Source organism: Leuciscus leuciscus (assembly GCF_965113295.1).
Source record: "Leuciscus leuciscus genome assembly, chromosome: 24".
Lineage (NCBI taxonomy): Eukaryota > Metazoa > Chordata > Actinopteri > Cypriniformes > Leuciscidae > Leuciscus > Leuciscus leuciscus.
In genome coordinates, this window is record NC_138723.1 from 7,814,002 (window position 1) to 7,836,706 (window position 22,705).

At 42.0% G+C, this 22,705-nt stretch overlaps 2 protein-coding genes across 5 annotated transcripts in view; both read left to right on the forward strand.

Moving 5' to 3' along the window:
* The window catches only part of erbin (erbb2 interacting protein), a 67,730-nt gene extending 57,631 nt beyond the window's left edge, over positions 1 to 10,099 (forward strand). The window contains exons 20-26 of one of the 2 annotated variants that reach the window (XM_082157643.1): positions 155 to 1,616; positions 3,006 to 3,104; positions 4,642 to 4,698; positions 5,952 to 6,125; positions 7,164 to 7,256; positions 7,382 to 7,456; positions 7,543 to 10,099. In XM_082157643.1, the coding sequence (XP_082013769.1) occupies positions 155 to 1,616; positions 3,006 to 3,104; positions 4,642 to 4,698; positions 5,952 to 6,125; positions 7,164 to 7,256; positions 7,382 to 7,456; positions 7,543 to 7,650 (2,068 nt within the window). In that variant the 3' untranslated portion in view covers positions 7,651 to 10,099. The remainder of the gene's footprint in view (positions 1 to 154; positions 1,617 to 3,005; positions 3,105 to 4,641; positions 4,699 to 5,951; positions 6,126 to 7,163; positions 7,257 to 7,381; positions 7,457 to 7,542) is intronic. The other variant, XM_082157644.1, reaches the window with a different exon arrangement.
* A 2,209-nt stretch (positions 10,100 to 12,308) lies between these two features.
* On the forward strand, positions 12,309 to 22,398 carry zfand5b (zinc finger, AN1-type domain 5b). Of its 3 annotated transcripts, none has more exons than XM_082157715.1 (5): positions 12,309 to 12,468; positions 17,972 to 18,149; positions 18,258 to 18,467; positions 20,696 to 20,824; positions 20,929 to 22,398. In XM_082157715.1, the coding sequence occupies exons 2-5, from the start codon at positions 17,993 to 17,995 to the stop codon at positions 21,075 to 21,077; spliced, it is 645 nt and encodes a 214-aa protein (XP_082013841.1). In that variant the 5' UTR covers positions 12,309 to 12,468; positions 17,972 to 17,992; the 3' UTR covers positions 21,078 to 22,398. The 3 variants fall into 3 exon arrangements, with proteins under 3 accessions (XP_082013841.1, XP_082013843.1, XP_082013842.1); XM_082157717.1 differs by having other exon boundaries at positions 18,261 to 18,467; XM_082157716.1 differs by lacking the exon at positions 12,309 to 12,468 and adding an exon at positions 12,475 to 15,861.
* The last annotated feature ends 307 nt before the right edge of the window (positions 22,399 to 22,705 follow it).

Consider the following 22,705-nt stretch of genomic DNA (forward strand, 5'->3'; position numbering starts at 1 on the left):
ATCAGTGTCAACAAAGTATCTGGAGAAAAGAATCACAATATATGTTCCTACTTAGGCAGCTGCCCATGTAGGTAGTAGACAGAAAGGCAGCTCACTAGGTTTGGGAACAGAGCTAGAGTCTTTCTCTAACTTGATTTGATTTCCTCAAATGCAGACAAGAGGATGAAAACCTCAACCAGCTGAAGCAGATGCCCCCTTTACTCCAGAACTGTAACGGCTCTGAGACGTCCTTACAGACCATCCTGAAGAACCAGCAGAGTTACGAAAGCAAGTCAGACCAGATGGCCGACTACAGTCTCTCCATGGAGGAGAGGCTTGCCCTCATTGAAAAGGGCATCAACAACGGTGTGACAGAGCAGTACAGCAAGTGGGATCAGATCAACATGAACGTGGCCAAACTCCCACCTGACAACATGGTGTCGTATGAGGACCTGGAAAGAACCAAGAGTCCCTCAGCCAAGGAATCCATGTCAAGCAACAACAATGCCATGCTGTCACTCGAGAACCTTGAGAACGGCAATCGGCTTCAGAAAACCCATTCTGGGGAGAGTTTCAATGGCCGAACGGATCAAATTCCCTTGCGCTACGAGTCTACGAGGACCGTCTCGACAGGTGTAACGGCGTTAAGTGATATGAGTCTTTCTCGTAGTACAGAGGAGCTGTCACCAGAGAAGAAATGTCCACCGGGCCCAGTGGTGAAATCTCAAAGCATCGCAAACATGGAGGCTGGAGGGATGAAACTGTTCTCCTTCGAGGGAGAAATCCCCCCGTACGAAGTAGCATGTGCAACCAGAACATCTGTACCCGCCGCTCAGGGCCAGAGCATCGTCCGCTCCAAATCTGCATCCTTACTCAATGATCAAACTTTGCAGATCTACCCTGGATCCTCAGCATCATCCTCCGACTTGCTGTCGAGCTCCAAACCTCCGGTTAGCAGCGCCCGCTACCCAACCGGCCCCCCGCCCCAGTACAACGTCCAGTATGCCAGCAGCACAGTCCCCAAAGACAACCTGTGGAGCCAACGTACCCCCGTACCTCCCGAGCAGACCTACTTACCGCCACAGCACTCCCTTGCCAACACCAACTACTCAAACCGCAACAACGCCCCTCCGTACCCCCAGCCCCAACAGCGCGGCCCGCCCAAGACCCCGGACATGTGGGCCAAGGAAAGGATGCTTCCCTCTGTTGGCCAGCGAGGCACCTTGCAGAGACAAGGCAGTGGATCCTCTAACACCTCTATGTGCATGTCCGACCCGCGTCGCATGCCAGGATTGGAAGGAGAGTACATGACGTATCGGGACATTCACGCGGCGGGTCGTGGGCCCCTGCAGATGAGCCAGGCTCTCCACAGACCCTTGTCAGCCCGCACCTACAGCATCGACGGACCCAACGCTCCCCGGCCACAGAGCGCCCGGCCCCCACCGCACGAGCTTCCAGAGAGGACCATGTCCGTCAGCGACTTCAACTACCAGCATGGCAGCCCCAGCAAGAGGCCCAGCATGAGGGTGAAGTCCGAGCACTCGCTGCTGGACGGGCCGGTCGGAGGAGGTGGCAGGGTCCCAGCCGACTGGAGGGATCAGGTCATGAGACACATCGAGGCCAAGAAGATGGAGAAGGTATGCTTGATCTTACGAATAGTGTATACAAAGGCAAGCATAGCTGTTGCTAATACTTAGAATTAAGGGTTTGTTCAAAGCCATAAGCTTCATCCGTTACCAATTATACTCCAGACATGAATGATGCTTCAGATTGTGTGGTTTGTTGAGGAGAAGTGTGCAGCTACTTTTGTAATCGATTGGACTTGAAAGTTCTGTCTAGTGCAATTTCAGTCCCAGAGGGCCACTGTCCTGAAGAGTTTAGCTCCATGCCTAATCAAACACACCTGAAAAATCTAACCTGTGGCTGAATCCGAAATCGCACCCAATATCCTCAAATAGCGTGTTATTTGAGGGAACAGCCATTTGTAGTGGTGTCCGAAACCATTGTGGACGTTATTGAGAGCACTTATTCAATCCCACATTGCACCACAATAATGAGTGTACATCCAATGTACGCTCAACGGCTGTTCGAATTCACTCACTTGTTTTCATTCACTCCTTCAAGTGAACCGTATTAGTGGGCTAATGTAGGGAATAGTGAATGAGGGTTTAGGGGGCGATTTTGGATGCAGCCTATGTCTTCAGTTGTGTTTGAATACTCCAAGCAGGTGTGCTTGATTTGGGATGGAGCTAAACTCTGTTGGTTAGTGGCCCTCCAGGACCAGAGTTACCCATCAATTGCAATCAAAAATTAGACATACATTGTGTAAAGGACCCAGGCTGTATCTAGGGTTCAGAATATCATAGTGCAGCGTTAGCCATCCTGCAGAGTTTAACTCTAACCCTAATCAAACACACCTGAACCAACTAATCAAGGTGTTTAGGATTGCTCGAAAATAGCGAGCAGGGTCGGAGCTGAAATCTGCTATAAGGTAGCCCTCCAGGAGTAGGGATTGCTAGCTCATTGTGTTGGCAACAACATAGCTATGTGCATCTGAAATCGCATAGGTCCCACATTTGATAAGGAATGAACTTCACTGTCGTTTATAAATCCTCTCCCAGTGGCCACATGAAATAGTCACTTAGTAATACTATGAATCAATCTGTTTTTCGCCTATTTAGTAGAAAAGTATTCATACTTAGACACATAGTCAGACCACCTCAGGCAATCATATAGCAACACCCTGGCATCATAGCAGCAAGTTTTGCATGGGCACTCACAATTTAGTTTCTGAACCTCAAGTCTGAATTTCCATGCTCCATCATTCTTCAGCATTAACTGCATGCTTATGCTATTGTTTATATTCTCTCATAAAAATGCTCATTACCCAGTATTTCTCTGCATGTTTGTGTATTGACATTAACACTTATACCTACTCTAACCCATGCATGTTTCAAAGTGTACTCATGGTCAATGCATGCTCATTAAATGCATGTGTGTTTGTGTGCATGTCATCATGTGTTCAGAGCACTCTATCTCGGTCTTTGGCCACTCTCACGGGCAGTCAGAGCTCTCTGGCCTGTAGCGCTGTAGACCGGTGGCAGATTGGAGCTCATGGGCCCAGCGTAAGTACCGCCTCACTGAGACCTCAACCCAAAGGATCATTCTCTCCACTTGCTGTGTAACTTGTGTTCCCAACTAATTTAGAGGCATTTATCACCTTGCAATACCTGCACACACTTAAGCTGAATATCTTGACTGTTTCCACCTTGCTGAAGCACACGAAAAAGTACTCAGTTTCGAACTCTTCCTAATCAAACACAACTTCAAATCATCAGCTTGTTAGTTGAGACTGGAAGACCTGAAATAAATGGGTCAGATAAGGGAGGCTTCTGGGAAGGTTTGGAAAGTCAGTTAAAGGGATACTCCACTTTTTTTGGGAAATAGGCTCATTTTACAACTCCCCCAGAGTTAAACAGTTGAGTCTTACCGTTTTCGAATCCATTCAGCCGATCTCCGGGTCTGGCGGTACCACTTTTAGCATAGCTTAGCATAGATCATTGAATCGGACAGGACCATTAGCATCTCTCTCAAAAAAATGACCAAAGAGTTTCGATATTTTTCCTGTTTAAAACTTGACTCTTCTGTAGTTACATCGTGTACTAAGACCGACGGAAAATGTAAAGTTGCGATTTTCTAGGCTGATATGGCTAAGAACTATACTCTCATTCCTGCTTAATAATCAAGAAACTTTGCTGCCGTACCATGAGTCCAGCAGGCGTAATGATATGACACAGCGCCTCATTTAAATTACCCCAAAATGAAGATTCTGTAATCATGTTGTTCCCAACCTGTTTGACTAGCTTTCTTCCATGAAATACAAAAGAAGAATGTCCAATCTGCTGTTTTCCATACAATTCTGCAAATTTCTGGGGGGGGGGGGGGGGGGGGAACTGGCTTTTGAGTAGCCAACAAATGTCTCTAAGCAGCCAGCATTGGTGAGAAGGCCCCTTATGGAGCTTAAGACCCCAACCCCAAGTTCACCTTTCTCAGCTTACATCCAGTGTCGGCTGGTTTGCACAATTGCTTAGTTTCTTTGGGTTGTCTAAGTAATACGAGATTAAGAACATTCCTAACCACTAAACCATATACACTGAAGTCCTGGAAACAAACGCTCTTTATTTCTCTCTATGTGCTTAAAAGCACAATCTGAGCTCAAGAAAGCTCTGTTGTTTTGATCAGTTTAGCTGAAAGGCCCATAAAGTCTGTTTTAAAAATCTATGGAACATGATTATGAAATATGTGATTTGTTAAGCCTGATTTTCATAATGTGGAGTAAACATAATAGCTGATTCACCTGGCTAATTAGAGTACCATAAGTAAACCATCCTGTTGGTTGAAATGACACATAACAGGAGCTTAAGCAACACAAGCTTATGAATCAAATTTACTGGGAATTCCACATTCATGAGAAATGGCGGCAGTCCCCAGTCACTAGTGACATCCAGCCTAGTTCTCATTTAGCTGTATATTTTAATACTATAGTCGTCCACTGTAGTTAAAAGTACCCAAAATACATCCCATAATGGTTAGACGAGCTAAACAAATACAGTAAACCTTTTCCCGTTGCAAAGTTTGAGACATTGTGCTGTTTCTCTGCAGGACGATGTCTTCAGTCCTCATGGACAACCGGGCTACCATATCGACACTCTGAGAAAAGTAAGTGCTTTACACTATAAATTAATGACACAAAAAGTATTTGGACACTTAGAATTGTATAAATGTTGCTTGCTTTATACGTTCAGATGTTTTGCTATACACACTCATGAAGAACAATATGCAGTGATGTTCAGGAATATCATTTAAACTTCTCCTTATGACTGAATCATATAGGTCCTCATCTGTGGTTGTGTGTAATGTGCTAATGAACTGGACTGAGATATGGACCCAGTGGGCACACCTGACTCCAGCAGTGATTAATTAGCTCTAATTAACAAGCACTGCTTTAAAGAAGCCTCAGACATGTTCGAAAGCTGATCTTTCTAGCACACAAAACCAACTGTGGATGTTCTCGCTACTGACTGCAATAAACACATGGAAGGATACAATTATTATTAAGCAATATCTTAAATTGAGATTTATCTGGCTATAACAGTGTATATTCATGTGTGTATATATATATATATATGATGCATGATTTAGTGCATCAAAATTTGTTGTAGAATTACTGACCACTTGGCAAATATTTTATTGACTTTTTATTTCTGTTTTGTGCCATTTTGTTTGTACTTGGTGAGTGACTTTTGGACATTGTTTGAAAGTGTCCGTGGAAACAAAGATGCAATTTGTTTCATTGTGGAATTCTTGGTCTCTCAGGAAATAAACCATTTAGTGAGGTGGATCAATTAGAATTAAAGGTCTAAAAGTGTGACGCTTCTTCTGTCAACATGGATGTCTTGTTCTTCTAACCAGATTCTTGGTTCATTGAAATGTTTCCTGGGTACTTTCTGCCCCCTGGTGTCTGAAAAATGCATCACATCATATAAGTAGACATTTAGACAAATGCTTAAAGGACCATCGTTTGTTTTGTTTTTGTTGAAAAAGCCCAGTAATTTCCCTTTAACTCAATTTTCAGTTATGATAAAAAATAAACAGCAGTTATCACTGAATAGAGTTTGTGTTTTCCCTGATTTCTGTCTAGTCAATGAAATGTCAAGAGTGTGGTTAAAGAGGCCTGTTCCTCACCACAAATCTCATCACAGAGATCATACATCTTCTGTACCTCTGAAAGAAGCTTCTGTCTGGTCATGTGCCAAAACCTGAGAGTTAAATGCAAAAATCACTGCACTGACTTGTTTTAGCTTTTAGGAGAGACTAGAGAGATTGCCATTGGTTGACAGTGTGTAGTGATTTAACTGGCAGAAATACTATGTGCATCTCTTAATGGTTTGGTGTGTGCATTTGTCTCTCAGGTGCCTTTGATGAATGGCCAAATGTGTGCTCCTGTGAGACCTCCCATGAGCTGCGGTCAGCCCCCGATGGCACGCCACCCCTCACGAGAGCAGCTCATCGACTACCTGATGCTCAAGGTGTCCCAGCAGCCCCCCGGTACTCCACGGGTCCCACAAGAGACCATGCAGCAGGAGGTGGGACCAGTCTCGCAGAAATATTAATATGTGCCCTGCATTTGAAATGTTGACACATCTATTGACCATCATGCCTAACACAGTGTCTCCACTGGACGCAGCAGTCGTGGCACCAGTGTAGACAGCATCACTGATTATAATGGGTTTTAGGCCCTGTTTACACCTGGTATTAAGATGCGTTTTGCTCGATCGGATCACAAGTAGACGAGGGAGACGCATTCCCATTTACACCTGGTGTTTTAATCCGTCTCTCTTCTCCACTTTCAACAACTTCTGTCCTGATTTCTTCGAGGGGGAGGGTCTATGGCGGTAAATGTGTGGGTTTTTTCACATCTTTTAATCTAATGGACGAAATAAGCTCAAGCAATTTACATATGAATGCGTCCAGAGACGACAGAAAACCACAGAGAGCATCAGCTTTAGTTTCCGCTCTGATAGCCAAAAGTCCAGCCGAACGCTGAGTGTGTGTGTGTTAGAAATCAGGAATGGTGAGAGAACATTGTGATTTACGTTTTTTTCATCTTCAAACCAAACTTGTGTCTCCAGCCGACAAAGTTTAACTCCCGTCTGGCTAGAGCACTTCCCATAATGTTTACTCGTTAGGTCAGTAGGAGGAGAGTAGGCAGCCTTTAGTGGCTGTTCGAACACATTGCGTTTTCAACTACCTCTAGGAAGTGTTCAAAAGTGGACAAGCTCAAAGTGTTTAGACCTCGTTTACTCCTGTATAGCGTCGGCCACTTGTGATCCGATCGACCAAAAAGCATTTTAATACCAGGTGTAAACGGGCATTATTTGCTTTTGTCGCGTCCCGCCGCTCGCGTCTGGTGTAGACACAGCGCAAGTCAATAGGAAATCAAAGTGAACCCTCTATGCTTTAATATGCTTTAATATACATTTTTGGTTTTATTCCAAATTATGTAATTATTATGTAAAATTGGATAATGCTAGCTAATAGCCAAACAGATATTTAGGCATCACTGTGATGTTACCTCAAGCACTGTGGTTTGTGTGACACGCGTGTCTGTCTTGCGTTCTCAGCTCCATGTGAAGATCGAGAAGAATCCTGAGCTGGGTTTCAGTATATCAGGAGGAGTGGGGGGTCGCGGGAATCCCTTCCGCCCAGACGACTACGTCAGTATTTCTCTCTTTCTCTTGCCTTTTCTTTTGAAATGCGTGTGCACATCCATTTCTGGAGCCTTGATTTCAATTTATGATTCCAATGAATTATGAACTCTTAAACCATAACTGATCAACAGGGCATCTTCGTGACGAGGGTTCAGTCGGAGGGACCGGCTTCAAAACTCCTTCAACCTGGGGACAAGATCATCCAGGTCATTTCTACCACTTACTATTCACATATTGTGTCTTATCCTTACCTTAGTAATTCACTAACATCAAATTAACATCCACTTTGCAGGCAAACGGATACAGCTTCGTTAACATCGATCACGGACACGCCGTTTCCCTCCTGAAGACGTTCCCCAGCACCGTCGACCTGATCATCGTTCGAGAGATGGCCGCATAACTGACGAAACTGAATGTGCACTGTCTTATTTTTGTACCAAGAGGAGCCAGTGCTGTATGTAGTTAATCTGAGCTGATGTGACCGGGACGAGCTTTGACCGTCGGTGGATAGGGGCGAAACCACTGCATCAGGTGGAAGAGTCGGGAGCATGCGCCTTCACTGTGGGATAGCCTGTTGGTGCAGTCCAACTGATATGAAACCCTGTGCTTTTTGTAAAGATAGTTTTTGTTTTTCATTTTATAAGACATCCCCTGGATTGAGTTCTTATGGGACATGAGCTGACCGCTTGAGGGCAGGGCTCTCGAACAAATCTCACTCGGTTTTTTTGTTTGTTTTTTAGCGTTTTAAAGATTTTTAAAACCACTTTCATGACCTGTGTGAGATTTTAAGTTGGAAGACAATGCTACGTGCGAACTGTGGTAATGAATGTAGAACTGGGGTGAGCTAAACTGAACTGGATGTGAGATCTGTTGGCCTGGTGGTCAGATTACCCTCGTGAAGAAAACTTCCTCTCATTGGGATTGATAACTTGTTTCATCCACCTCTCAATGCTTGAAACTCTTCTAGTCTTCTCAGATTTCTCCTTCTGGAAGTTTCCTCCAGTGAAATAAGAGTCTCTTCCTGCAAACTTCCACCGGACAGAAGTGGAAGACACAGACTTTAGCCCGGACGCCACCGGGAAGGATGCGCTGAAATGCTCCCTGCACGTGAAACATGGACAGGAACGCGGTGAAGTACTTCCGTGAGGATTTCGAAAGAGAGCAGCCTTGCCTAAAAGACTGAAACAGAAAGTGGTTCAAGTACCTTAACCAAAGCATATTGGGACACTGTGGCTGGGCGGCATGAAACTGCTGGCACGTGAACCTCTTTCCTCTGACTTCTACAAACACAGCCACCCATTCCCAATGCCACCGAACTCATCCGAAGCATTTTTTTTATTATTATTTTTTTTATTTCAATTCGGAGTTCATCAAAACCGTTTTTTTATTCTGTGAAGAAGATTGTAGATGTGATATTTTATTCTCTTACGAAAACATTCTAACATTTGACTAGTTGCAGTCGTGGACGTTTGCTATTGGGGGCTTCGAGAAAAACGACATGTCAAGTGCCATAGACCCTGAACTGTCACAAAATGGGTTTCGACCCAGAGCAATACTCGTACAGATCCACGCCGCATATTCAGTGGCCTTATCAGGCTGGCGTATGACACGGCGGGCGAAAGAGCAATAGAAAGTCGTTTATTCCATTCGCAAGATGCAGTCAGTTGCGTTTTTATATAAATAAAGAACCCATTTAGTATTTCTCGATTGATACCGCGTTTTATATTGTAAATCTTTTAAAGACGAAAACGTAGGAAATGCCGTTTCAGATTTTTTTGTAAAAAAAAAAAAAAAAGTTTGTAAAGTCTGAATAGTGTGCGAATGAATGTCTCGTCACATTAGCGATTGCACTGCTGTTTCCAAACACCCCCATGAAGATTATCATTGCGTTGTATGTGGATCCATCAAACTCTTCAATAGCAGAGAGATTCGAAACGTTAATCGTAATGTTTGTATTTGAAGTCACATTGAAAGGCCATGATTTGTTGATTTGAGGAGAGCGACCCACTGTCGATTGTAGTACTGTGTGTTTTATTTGCATGAAATTCCTCCTTTTGATCGTTCTTCGCTGTATTCTTCAGTAGACTGGAGCGCTAATTGAATCCAAGTAATCAAATTAACATACTGATAATGTGACAAATCCACAATTTGATGTGAAAGAGCACGGTCGCCCTTTTTACAAGAGCTCAGCTGATTCGCTAATGAGTTCCAGTTTTAATTTAGGATGTTGTTATGCTTTGGGTCAACATTGCCTATGGACTGGAAATTAATTTGCTACATTTGGTTACTTTTTTGGAGTAAAAAAATGATTAATCGCGCAGTTTAAAGAACATAACGTTAGTCGATAAAACTACTCCCCTCATCTTTGCTGTGAATGGTTCACTCAACACATGGTTTTGTGGACACTGTTACTTCCATTTTGTCACGAGTCAGTCTAGCGTAGATCCCTCGACTGTCACTTTTTTTTATTTTGTCTGCGAAGACATTGTAAAAACGTAATAACGAACAGTGACTTAAAAAAAAACTGGTGTTCTTTTTACTGTCCCACTTTTATTTTTATTTATTTAGCACACTTTACTTTGACTTTAGAGATTACTAATCAACATGTAAATACTTTTTTAAAAGGTTTATGATTTGTTCATGGCATTAGTGATTACGTTTTTTAAAACCAGCAATAACTTGCATCACAGAAGCAGCCCTTTTAATGTATAGCTATGTCAAAGGTTTCTCCGCAAGCAGCTTCTGTTAAGATGATCGGTATGCATTTATTCAACATTCCAGATTTTTGTAAATAAATTTACTTTCCATGGTGTCCTGTGGAAAGAATAAATCAACTAATGCTCTTTCAAGGTGTATGTTTGTTGTCTTTTTTTGGTTCTGTTTTATTTATGTATTTATTTTTGTACCGTACAGTCACTGTATTGACCAAAGCAATTCAACCATTCTCTCAGTATGTCCCCCTGTAGTCAATCATTTTATCCCCTAAAACTCATCTTTGAGCACCAAAATTACATATTTAAATGTTTTTTAAATATTGTTTGAAAAATACTTCATGCCTTAATAGCTTGAATGTAACTCGACACCCTTTCCTCATTTAGTATATACGTGGTTCTATGAATATGCAAATGAGCCCCACCTCCACTCACTCACTCAGCTCAGAGATCCACTGGTTGACGATCACACGTTGATCTGATTGGTTACAGGGTAGTTTGTGACGTCAGAAACACCAGCGATTTCAAACAGTGTTTTTGGGACTGTCTTTGGTTCACTGCAGTTTTAAGGAGAAAATACTCAGCAATGGTGTCGACTTATGAATATACACATGGTTTGTTTTAAAGCATATTAAAAAACACCACATAGACACATAAACGATATTAAAAACCTGATTTTCACCACATAAAATATATTTTTGTGTGTGTTTTGCATAATTTAGAAAGTAAAAAAGGTTTGGAAGGATGGTGGGTAAATGACCTTTTTTTTTTCAGAAAGATGATCTCCATGAATCCGGCCATTTTGGGCCATAGTACGAATGCATTATCAGGTGTGAGATGTTTACCTCATATTTGTCATTAACAATCAAAAGGCATGTTTTTGTTACAAGCCCATACAATATTTCAGTCCATAGTGACTTTATCTCGCTTTTTGACGTCTTTCATCTTCTGTGGAGTGTGTGTGGACTTTCTGAAGTGTGTCCATAATCTCAGTCATTAATCACAGCTGATCGGTGTTAACAAAGACTGTAAATGAGTCTGTGAAGTAAAATTAGATGACTAAAGTAATTTAATCATAGCTTTTATCAGGTGTAACTCAGTATTTGTTCACTGAAAATGCATCACTGATTCGAGGAAATGCCTGAAATGGTCAAACGTAAGGATATAATCAAGCCTTCAGCACCTTTATTAGCTTCATTCCTTAGCTTTGAACTCACTTAAAGAGCAGAAAGCAGTGAAGCCGTTCTCTCACATGGAGTGAGAGCTGGTGTCGTATCAGATTCCGGCTCTATATATAACCAGGGGCAAAATACGAGAGTGCTTTCAAAACAGACCCGGGGTTGAAGACGTCCCACTAGAGACTCGTTTCATTGTTTTCCTGTTGACAAGATTTCAAGCCTAATGGTTCTCAGCTTAATCATGATTATTATAGTATATAATGTATACATTAATATCGGTTTTATGTCCATTTCTACAAAAAAAATCTACTTTTTCACACACAAAAGCGACACATAAAGCTTGGTTTTTAAGAAGAGAAGTTTTTGAATGTGTCTGTAACACCAAACATCGCTGTCTATAGGAAACTCACTACGTTTGGAGGCAGCCAGTAGTCAGTGTGTCCCAGTATCTTCATCTTGCGTCTGCTTGGCCCTGATGGAAACGTGTTGTGATTGGACCAGCGTGTCCTTCAAAGCGAGCTCGGCTCTGGCTGTTCTGCGGGTCAGCAGATCACAATGCGCTGACATCTGATACAAGCTCGTGTAAAAATAACCTTCAGCACACCAATGGACCACAGAAAGCCTCTGCTTAAAATGTGTTAAAAAATGTTTTGGATCTGGATACAATCTGACCTTTTGATACGCCCTTAACTTTTGAACACATTTTGTGCCTGCTCTTTTACTAACTCATCATGTTGCATCCAGAGCCATACAGTTAATACTGTAAAATCACAGTAGCCTAATATAAATGACAGTGACGGCTAATGCCTGCTAACTGTTGTTTGGGTTGGAATTGTGGCAACATGGCACATTGAAAGAGTGTGCAGATAGTATCAGTACTATCACAGTACTCAGAATTCATTTAGAAATCATTAGAAAAAAAGTGCAACTTGTAATTTGTCAGCCTCAATTTGTCTCAAAACATCAAATTTAGGACAAACTCTTCCGTTTACAACTCCCACAAGCTGTAATGAACAACAAATGGCAGTATTTGACAGTCATGCCAGTGCAGGGTAACCCCTGGTCACTGCACTAGAGCTATTGCTTCACAGCAGAAGGTTGTTTTTGTACAGTAAACTTGTTGTGACTGGCGCATTTGGCCCCGCCCCCGCGGAGCTGTCAATCACCGTGACGTCACGCCCACTATTAAAGAAAACCAACAAACAGCAGCCAGAAAAACACACATACACACCGAAACACACACGTCAGCGGACTAGCGGCACAGACCAACGCGAAGGGTTTAATATATAGTCTCTTTATTCCGGGAGCTTCTCTTTTTACTCATATAAGGCAAGTAAAACACTTTCCCCCCACATTACAACCTTTTAAAAGCTCATGCTAACGCTACAGGAAAATATGATTCGTTTTTGGTGAAATAACCAGCTAATAAGCCTAATATCTTTATTTCCAGAGTTATTCGTTGGTGTAATGTCATTTAATGTGCTAGCGGTTAGTCTAAATTGATGAACTTGGTGAGTTTAACCAAATATTGCTGTTAGCTGATGCTAGCATGTTAGCTAGTAAAATTAGCCTGTTGTTCCTTTCGACCTAAAAGCTGAAATATGACACGAAAACAGCAGATTTATGTTTAAACACGCGTGTTTTATTCGTAACGCGTTGTTTGCTTCGCATTTAAACTGATTTTGTCCTTCAAGATACGAGAGATGAAAAATAAGATCGTTTGCATGTATTTCTCTTCAGATGTTTATTTAGATACAGTGAATTGGCTGTTTATGTAGTATTATCATTAATCGACTATTTTACTGTCTATTATAGTGTTTTCGGTTTTATTTTGGTGTCGTTTTGCGTGTCGATCGAGATGTTATACAGGAAACTCAAAGCCCAGCTAGTTTGTGTATCTTTATCGCTGAGTGAATGAATAAACGTCTTTAAAAATAATTTCCCCGCCGTTTGTTCTTCAATATTTTGACTGATTTGTTGTGAATTGGCGTTCTGGTGGTGAATTGTTGTGTTTTTTTGTATTATTATCAAGGTTTGTGCTTTGGCTCAAACAGGAAGAGTGTTTGAAACAAAGGAGAACACAAAGCAAATTCACCTTGACCCCGATATAAAGTAGATAAACAGCTTTATTAGCATCCATCATCACCACAGACCCCTCAGACTGAACACAACACACACTCTGAGGGCAGCAGCTGTTGTGTTGAGTGGTTTTTGCGCTTTATATGCCACTGTGTGTTTGTTAGCTGTGATGCTAGTGTTAGCATGACTCAGTGGATTTCACGAGGCCTCAAACTCTGATATATCTCTCTATATAATGTATAAAAGTACACACACTATGTGAATAACACACACATACCGTGTTTGCAGTGTAAAGTGCACTATTAGACCTTTGTATAAGCTGTACACGTCATTTAAATGCTTCATATCTTGGTGCATTGAGACACGTGAGCATCTGTTTTCTGCTGTCTTTCTCCATGTATGGTGTCTTTTTAGCTTCATGGTTTGCTTTTGTTCAACTATTTGACTTGTTTTATCTCCCATGTCTTTGTTTTGCCCTGCATGCCGTGCATTTGCTGTCATCCAGACAGGGATAGGTGAACACAGATGGCCAACATGCATGGGAATCGGCTGAAGGAGAGAAAAACAGCCCTGTATGGGCTTTGCCATTTTTGGCTTTATCAGAATATATGAGGCCATGTGTGGGGGGGAGGGCGCTATGCAAACCAGCTCCTACTAGAGAGATGTGTGATGTAATGGAGGCAGGTTTTACAATGGGGGGGGGGTATTTTTGGTCGGGGACACACTGGTGGAGGCGGTTCAGGACAACATGTCACATTGCACCCTTGTGACGGATGAAAACTAATCCAGCGGTCCATGTGAGCGAGTGCGAAGGGCAGCAGGCTCACTCACACACACGTGACGTGGGCCATGTGGCGGGTTTTCAGGGGAAAACCTCTGATGCCAGAAGGCAGAGGTGAAATGCTGCAATCTTGTTTACTTGCAGACAGGAGGCCCTCTGAAGCCGCTGGCCCTCGCACACACACACACACGCCTCTCCTGACGGGCTTCAGGTTCATTGCTGGAAAGCGTCAGCGTTACATGTTTCCGCTCGGATGGGGAGTGGGTTTGCTGCTGTGATCGGCCTCTGCTTGAACAGAATGTTCCAGCTCTTCCACCTATAGATATATTTACATCTCAATGCTATTCAGCATTTACCCATCAACACCGCATAGTCGTACGCACTTCTCTGCCGAGTATGGTGCTCACAATACCCACGTCTCAGTCGTTGATGCCAGGGCAGTGGGTATTGAGGATTTGATACAGCCGCAACTATTTGAAAAGTTAACTATTAATATAAATGCATAGTTGTGCGCAATGTGAGTGTGGACCAGAGGTGGGAGATAGGATAAATCTTATAAAAAATAATAAAAATCATGATATTATTTTGTCTTTTTTTTAAAGAACAAACATACAAATAACAAACAATGACAAATACAATAAATCGGTGCTGCACACGTCAAACAGCGCTTTACGTTTTTAATGTACTCTAGGTCTATTTATACAGTAGCGAGTACAATTGTCCATGTATGTTGCTTTATCACATTAACATCGTCAGTAACTTCTGTACATATTGTAACGAAATTGGTATGGCAAAATATCATTGGATTGATACTTTGTACTGTCACCATGACACATGATGTCAGATCGCCCAGCCATAATCAATATTAAGAGTTTAGGTTATGCTCTATGGGGGAGCGTTTCATTTTAATTGAGTTTTTAGTGCTTTATCATTTTATTTTATTAAATTTTTTAACTCATGACACCACAGAATTGTTTAAAATGTACTTTTAAAAATAGATGTGAATCTGGTTTGGAACTAATTGTGTTCAAACAAACAGTGAATCATTCCAGAAACAGACTCTGGTCCACTTGAGATGCTTTAGAGAGTGAAAGCACACACGTCACACTCACACAATGTGGTTTTTGTAAGTTATGATGTCATGTTGTGTGAACCAACATCTAAATATTAATGAATGGAATCACAACAGTGGGCGTGTAGATTTAATGACATAGTTGTTGTAAACAGTCAGTAATGAATAAGAAAGAAACAGAATCAGTAGAACAAACAAAGTGAAGTTGAAAAACTTTTTACAGCCCTAGTATCAAACACTGAGAAATTCAGAAAACGTGTTGCCAATAAAGCACAAAAATGGCAAACGAACAAACTAGGGCAGTGGATCTTAAACAGGGCCCTGATAAGTCTTAATGACTCGAATAATTAAAATGCTTTAAAAACTCAAAATAAAGATGCACCACATTCAATTGGCCCTGATTCATAAAACGCTTGTACGATTGGATTTGATCCTATGCCAATATTGAGGAACTAGTCAGGATTTATACAATAAATATGCAACACACACGCATGAGAGCAGTTTATGTGCGGAACGCCACGATGAGATTAACACTCGCTATGTGGATCACAGTTCATATCCGGACCGAAGCAAGCACGGTTCATATTTTTATGGACACATTTAATATACTGTTTTAGTTCTCCAAACATGTGCGCAGTCGCAGTGCTGGTTCATCTCAGGACTTCAAATGAAATATATGTGAAAATACAGACACTGATACAGCCGTGCGTCTGAAGGCGATGACAAATTATTCTGATACCCACAAGACAGTGATGTAGACCGAAAATTCAAAGAAGAATGGACAAAAAAAGTAACTATGCCTTTATTCCTTCTGTGTTAAACTGATGTGTCATGTGTTCAGTGATAGTGCACGCAAACACAATGAAAATAGTATTAGACATTTTAAATGTTCTTCCTTATTTTTCATAGACCAGTTTCTTTTGAAAGTTTTAAGTGTTGATATTTGTAAGAATAAGTTATCAGAACTTGTAGGATTTGTTCATGATAGTTGTTAGTAGTCTTTACTGATAACTTTTGTCAGTTTGTTGTCATAGGGTTATATTTTTAAAATACATCAAGGTGCGCCCAACTCTGTTTGCTAGTCTTTTCTCCACTTGCATTTAAATATTCATATGTCTGTATTATGAGTGTTGTACGTCTGTGTTTTATTGGTCCCATTCTCCACTCTCCCACTTTTCCACAGCTTTACACGCCCATTTCTTGTCTTTTTCAAATCTGAGGTATGAACGAGTCGTGATAAAACAGGGGTTCCACGACACTTTAGTAAATGCATCACAGAAATAATTTGTCTTAAGGATTTCCTGAAAGAACGAAAGAAAGCCTGGCCAAGCCGATCAGGCACGTGTGTTTTCTGAGAGCGCGCTGGGGTTTCCTTGCCCATTGATGATGCGTGCTGTACCCTATAATACTTACTCGCCCTCTTGTCGTTCCAAACCCATAACACTTTAGTTCATCTTTGGAAAACACAAATGATGATCTTGTTTTGATGAAGTCTGATGCTTCTAAAAGCTCATAAAGAGATCGTAAACTAATCCATTTGAATTGAGCGGTTTATTCCAAGTTTTCTGAAGCGACACGATCGATTTACATGATGAACAGATTTAATTTAGGCTTTTCACATATAAACATTCATCAACTTGCACATCAGTAGCTCAAGCATGTTCGCTTGACATGCAAGAGCCAATGAGGTTCATTCTCGTGTTACGCAGCACGTTTGAGCTTCAGCAAGAGCCAATGAGGTTCATTCTCGTGTTACGCAGCACGTTTGAGCTTTCTCAAGAGCCAATGAGGTTCATTCTCGTGTTACGCAGCACGTTTGAGCTTCCTCAAGAGCCAATGAGGTTCATTCTCGTGTTACGCAGCACGTTTGAGCTTCTGCAAGAACCAATGAGGTTCATTCTCGTTATGCAGCACGTTTGAGCTTCAGCAAGAGCCAATGAGGTTCTTTCTCGTTACGCAGCACGTTTGAGCTTCTGCAAGAACCAATGAGGTTCATTCTCGTTATGCAGCACGTTTGAGCTTCTGCAAGAACCAATGAGGTTCTTTCTCGTTACGCAGCACGTTTGAGCTTCTGCAAGAACCAATGAGGTTCATTCTCGTTACGCAGCACGTTTGAGCTTCAGCAAGAACCAATGAGGTTCATTCTCGTTACGCAGCACGTTTGAGCTTCAGCAAGAAGTTTGTTCTTGCTCGTCAAGCAGGTTCGGTTGAGCTGTTTATGTTCGCTGATCAATGTTTATGTGAATAAAATCCTAAATTCAATCTGTTTATCAAATAAAGCAATCGAGTCTCTTCAGAAAATTTACTAAACCACTCAATTCATGTATGAACTTTGTTTCTTTTAGATATTGTCTTAGACAAAGGGGAGCTTAGAGTAAAAAAGTTGAGAACCACTTATCTAGGACTTTCTCATGAGTGTGTGTTTGTCAGAAAAAAAACTCGTTTACAGCTTATCTAAACTTTTGGTGCTAATGATTGTGTTTTTGCTAATCTGTGCACAAAGTGTTTTCATAGCAGATTAATCTTCGTACTGACAGTTCTGTCCTTTTCTGATGTAGCCACACCATATAGTTTAATGCAGCATTTTATTGGTTGGATTGGTTGTGTTTGGACTTCCAGGAAGTGTTCAGGTCAGTCTGGTTGTAAAATGATCTTTGGCATGAGTTTGCAGAAATCACTTTGCTTTCGTTTGCTTTTGATTCCGTGCAGAGATGAGGCTCATGCCAAACGATGCCAAAAAAAGCGCTCCGACCTCTGACTCCTAATCTGATTCCCAGTCCGTGGCAACATTGCACCTTTATCGGCGTAAATCCTCTTAATGAAGCCAGCCGCAGTCTTTGATTCACTCTTCACACACGCATGCTGTCATATTCATGGTCCTTGTGTTTTGTTGTGTGCAGGAATCGCCCACCTTCAGAGAGATGGCCCAGGAGACCAATCAAAGCCCCGTGCCCATGCTCTGTGCCACCGGCTGCGGTTTCTATGGCAACCCTCGGACCAGTGGCATGTGCTCGGTCTGTTACAAAGAGCATTTAACAAGACAAAACAATGGGGGAGTCAGTCCGATTAGCACAATGGGTACGTGTTTCCACTCTTTGAACATCTTCACGGACAATCGGACGTGTTGGTAAGATCGATTGTTCCTCAAGCGTCTCATTAACACTAAAGGGATTTGGTCTCTTCCAGCAGCTTCCAGCAGTGTCACCAGCAGTCCTACCTCTGAAGCCTCGGCCATCCAGATCATTGAAGCGACACTAAACCACTCCTCCGCTGCTAGCGCCGAGTCGCCCAACAGCGCCGCCACCGCTGCCCTTCCGGTCACACAACAGATGACTGAGATGAGCATTTCCTGTGAAGACGACGTTGGGTCGCCGAAAGTAGAAGTTCCCGAACCGGGTTGGTATTTCTGTTTTTTTAGACTTGAGGAAGTGTCTCTGCTGAATCATGTTTAAAGTGCTCTAAACGCAGCTTTAGAGTCGCTGAAACCGTTTATGAAAGTCTTAACACTGGATGGGTTCAAAATAACAGCTTAATGCTTCTGGTTCATTAATAACAGGGCACAAACAACTGCAATATGCAGGTTTAGCATTGGGTTCAGGTTAGGGATGGGGCCGATCCGATCCAGTATCGGTATCGGGACCGATACCAGCGTAATTCACGTATCGGATTTTCCCGATCCAACCTGCGGAGATATCCGATATCCTTGAGTCATGTCTGCGCTTTAACGTTGTCTGCTGAAATGACTCCAAAAGTGATTCCCGCCGGCTAGTCTGCTAGCTGGCTGCAAACTGCGGAATGGATTTCCTGAACGGAGGCGCGGCTCAATGAGACAGAGTTATGAGACACGCCACCGCTCAGGAAATCCATTCCGCAGTTTGCGGCCGCTGTGTGGAAATTCTTCACACTGGAAACACCGCAGAGCAAGACAGCAAAATGCAATGTTTGCAAAGCCGTAATTCAGAGCTCGTTGAAGCTCCCTCGCGTCGTACAACACAACGAATGCAATCAAACATTTAAAAAAGCACCACGTTACTGTGCGTTCACACCAAACGCGAATAGCGCGTCAAATTCGCGTCTGCCGCGTCTAGTTGGACGCTTGAATATTTTGAATCCATTCGCGCGCCCAGAGCGAAATTGACGCTCGTAAAAAGCAAAAGTTTGAAGCGAAATTGACGCGCGTCTGAGGCGAAATCCGCTTGTCTGTTTGCACATGGCTGATGTTGATCGAGCATTCATCGAGAGAGTTACAGCATCGGAGCGAGGATCACCCTTTAGATAGTGTGTGTGTGTGTGTGTGTGTGTGTGTAAGATGTTTACACTTGCACTTTTCTTATATTTCAAGACTCAAGTATTTGACATTTTGGGAATGTAATAAATATTGACATGACCTACAGTTGCATATTTGTTTTCAGAATGGGATTTTTCCTGTTAACAGGATTTACTGTTTTTCTGACTTCCTTTTCTGACCTTATACTTACCATACATGCATAAAAATGTAGGCCTACATATCATACTTGCCTGTTGAGAGGAGTTTATTTCAGCATCATATAAAATAAACAATAATGATAATAATAATATTAAAGCAAACACAGCTCTGGTATCGGAATAGTATCGGTATCGGCCGATATCCAAATTCAGGTATCGGGATCGGATCGGAAGTGAAAAAATGTGGATCGGTGCATCCCTAGTTCAGGTTGGTCGTGTGAATTCACCATATTGGCCAAACCGCTTGGTTTGGAAGTAAACTCAGTGCTTCATACGGCGCTACTCTATTGGCAATGGACCTTTTTTGCTTGCAGCGTTTCTCTAATGTGACCGCACTTTAAGACTAGTCTGCTATTTTGAACACTGCTTCATTTAAGCAAATTGTTTTCTCATTTGCAAACGCCACTCTGCAGCCAATTCTGAAGATTTCATTCGAATCCCAGTGCCGACTGCTTACACAACACTGAAACATACTAACCCTGAACCTTCACCTTAAAGGGAAAGTTCACACATAAATGAACGTTCTGTCATTTACTCACTCTTAAGTTGTTCCAAACCTGTACGAGTTTCTTTCCTCTGTTGAACACAAAAGAAGATATTTTGAAGAATATGGGAGACCAAACAGTTGAAGGAACGAAAGATACTATGCAAGTCAATGCCATCCATCAACTGTTTGATCTCCCACATTCTTCAAAATATCTTCTTTCTTTTGTGTTCAACAGAGGAAAGAAACTGTTAAATAATGCAATTGGTTTGTTTTGACTTCAAACAAGAGACTTCATTGAGATTAATGAATGACATCTGAACTATTTATAAAAAAATAAATATATCCATTAATAGATGTGTGAGATGCGTCGTTTGACTGTCATCTCAGTTGTATTGCTAAAAGAGGTTCTTACAGTCAAAATGATTCTTATCATTTGCTTCAAGTAATGTTGATAATTATATGATAATAAACCAAACTCTGAGCCTGAAAGAGTCACAAACGTCGAGGTTTGAAAGCCACAATATTTAAAATAGGCAAAAAGTTACAGAAAATGCCTGCGTACTGAAGATGGAAAGATGTATGTATGTCAGCATGTAGTTGTTTTTTCGGGATGTTAATTGGTGTGTGTGTGTGTGTGTGTGTGTGTTTGCAGTCGTCACTCAGCCCACAGCGTCCGCTGCACCCCCGAGCTCCGCTGATGGTGACGAGGCCAAGACGCCCGAAGCCCCCAAACACAAGAAGAACAGATGCTTCATGTGCCGCAAGAAGGTCGGCCTGACAGGTGAGCAGAAGCTACGAGTGTTCCCACACACACCTACACACACACACACACACACACACACACACCCCCTCCACATGTTCTGATGCTGATGTGTCGTTTGTCAGGGTTCGACTGCCGCTGTGGGAACCTCTTCTGTGGACTTCATCGCTACTCGGACAAGCACAACTGCCCCTACGACTACAAGGCAGAGGCCGCCGCCAAGATCCGCAAGGAGAACCCCGTCGTGGTCGCCGATAAGATTCAGAGAATATAACCCCCCCCCCCGCCCGCCCGCCGTCTTCACCTCGACTCTGCGAGAGATCGGATAAAAGGACTCGCACTTTGACCTGTGATTCTAAAGACTAGTTTTTTTTAAATTACAGTATGGGAAAGAATCTTGTTTCTAAGCCAATGCATGAGTGATCACTTTGTTTCCATCTTTCTTTTGCTTTCTGTTGGTATATGAGCTTCAAGTTAAAACAAATGAGAGGAAAAAGAACAAAAAAAACCGTCTCTAAAAGGTGTGAGTCCGGAGACGTGTCTGTTTCTGAGTGTCCTGGATCTGATTGTTGTGTTAAAGGCTGACTGTCTGTGATGGTGTGTGTCCTGGACTCTCTGAAGACTGTTACGGCTCTGGCCCGAGCGCCGTCAGAGCAACAGTGCATGGCTGGCTCATGTAGCAAATGGACGCTCTTCTGTTTCCTCCGGGTCGAACGTTTCGCCCTCCCGTTAAGAGTCAGCCTTTTCCACATTTATCAACCACTTTCTGCTTGAGCATCAGCCCACGTCAGTTAATGAGCTATTGGAGTGATGCTGGTTTTCTCTTTCATGTTCAAAAGATTTTTTTTTTTTTTTTTATTATTGACAGACTTTGTGAAAAATATGTAATCCAGTTGCGATGGTTTCATGCAGCCAGACCAGAATACTTCATGATCAGTTTTGAGCGCCCATGATACCAGTGTCCACAGATGTGGTGAGACATGGCTACTAACACACAACTATATCGATTTCTCCCACATGACCCTTTAAGTGAAATTTATTTGATTTTTATCTTCATTTGAGTTGTAATGTGACACCAGTTTATGAAAACGTGGATCCTGGGCTTGTTCAGAGGGTTTAATTTTAAGTGGGTGTTTTGCATGGATAGTGAAATACATCATACTAGAAGTCCGTTTCTTTTTTTCCCTCTAATTCACCTTTCTTGTGTGTGTGATTGATCTATTCAGTGGGTATTGAGTGTTAAATTCAGGTAAGAAATTAATGGTATTGTTTAGTGTCATTTAATCAGCCCTTTGAGTGTGCTTGAGTGTTGTTGAGTCAGTGTGTGACTATAGTCTTCTCGGTGAACGCCATCTTTACTCTGAGGCTCAGTCCGTGTCCTGTTTTTGGGTCTGGCTGCACAGCACTGTTTTATTTTAGAGCTTTGTCAGTTTACACAGTACAACTAACCTTCTGTCCTGATTTTGATTTTAGTTATGCAAGTTTGTACAAACCATCTTTATTTATTATATGTATTGCGCATATAATCTTGTTATCCGACATTACTGCGAAATTGTATCATGTAAATAAAATTATGTACAGAGATATCATTAAAATGTGTCCTGAACTGTTTTGTACTGTACTGGTGTAATAAGTTGTACATTATAAGATTTTATTTGTGCAAAATAACATGAAAGAGAGGGCTTTGACTAACTGGTCCTTGATTGGTCAGGGTTGCCAGATCTGTAACAAAACCAACCATGGCCCAATCAGAGAGACTAATCGAACTAGCCCTGCATGAGCATCAGTGGAATACAAGCTTTGTGAAGTATTTCACTACTTTATAAATAAATGTTACAAGTTATTTATTTTGACCATTAGAGGCCTATGTTGTACAAGCTTCGTTTAACACTTTTTAACGAT

Bases quoted from the DNA above. Each gene is read 5' to 3' on its own strand.
- zfand5b (XM_082157715.1), top strand. From the start codon at position 17,993: ATGGCCCAGGAGACCAATCAAAGCCCCGTGCCCATGCTCTGTGCCACC. The intron at 18,150-18,257 runs GTACGTGTTTCC...GGTCTCTTCCAG, and splicing joins CAGTCCGATTAGCACAATGG to CAGCTTCCAGCAGTGTCACC. The intron at 18,468-20,695 runs GTTGGTATTTCT...GTGTGTTTGCAG, and splicing joins AGTAGAAGTTCCCGAACCGG to TCGTCACTCAGCCCACAGCG.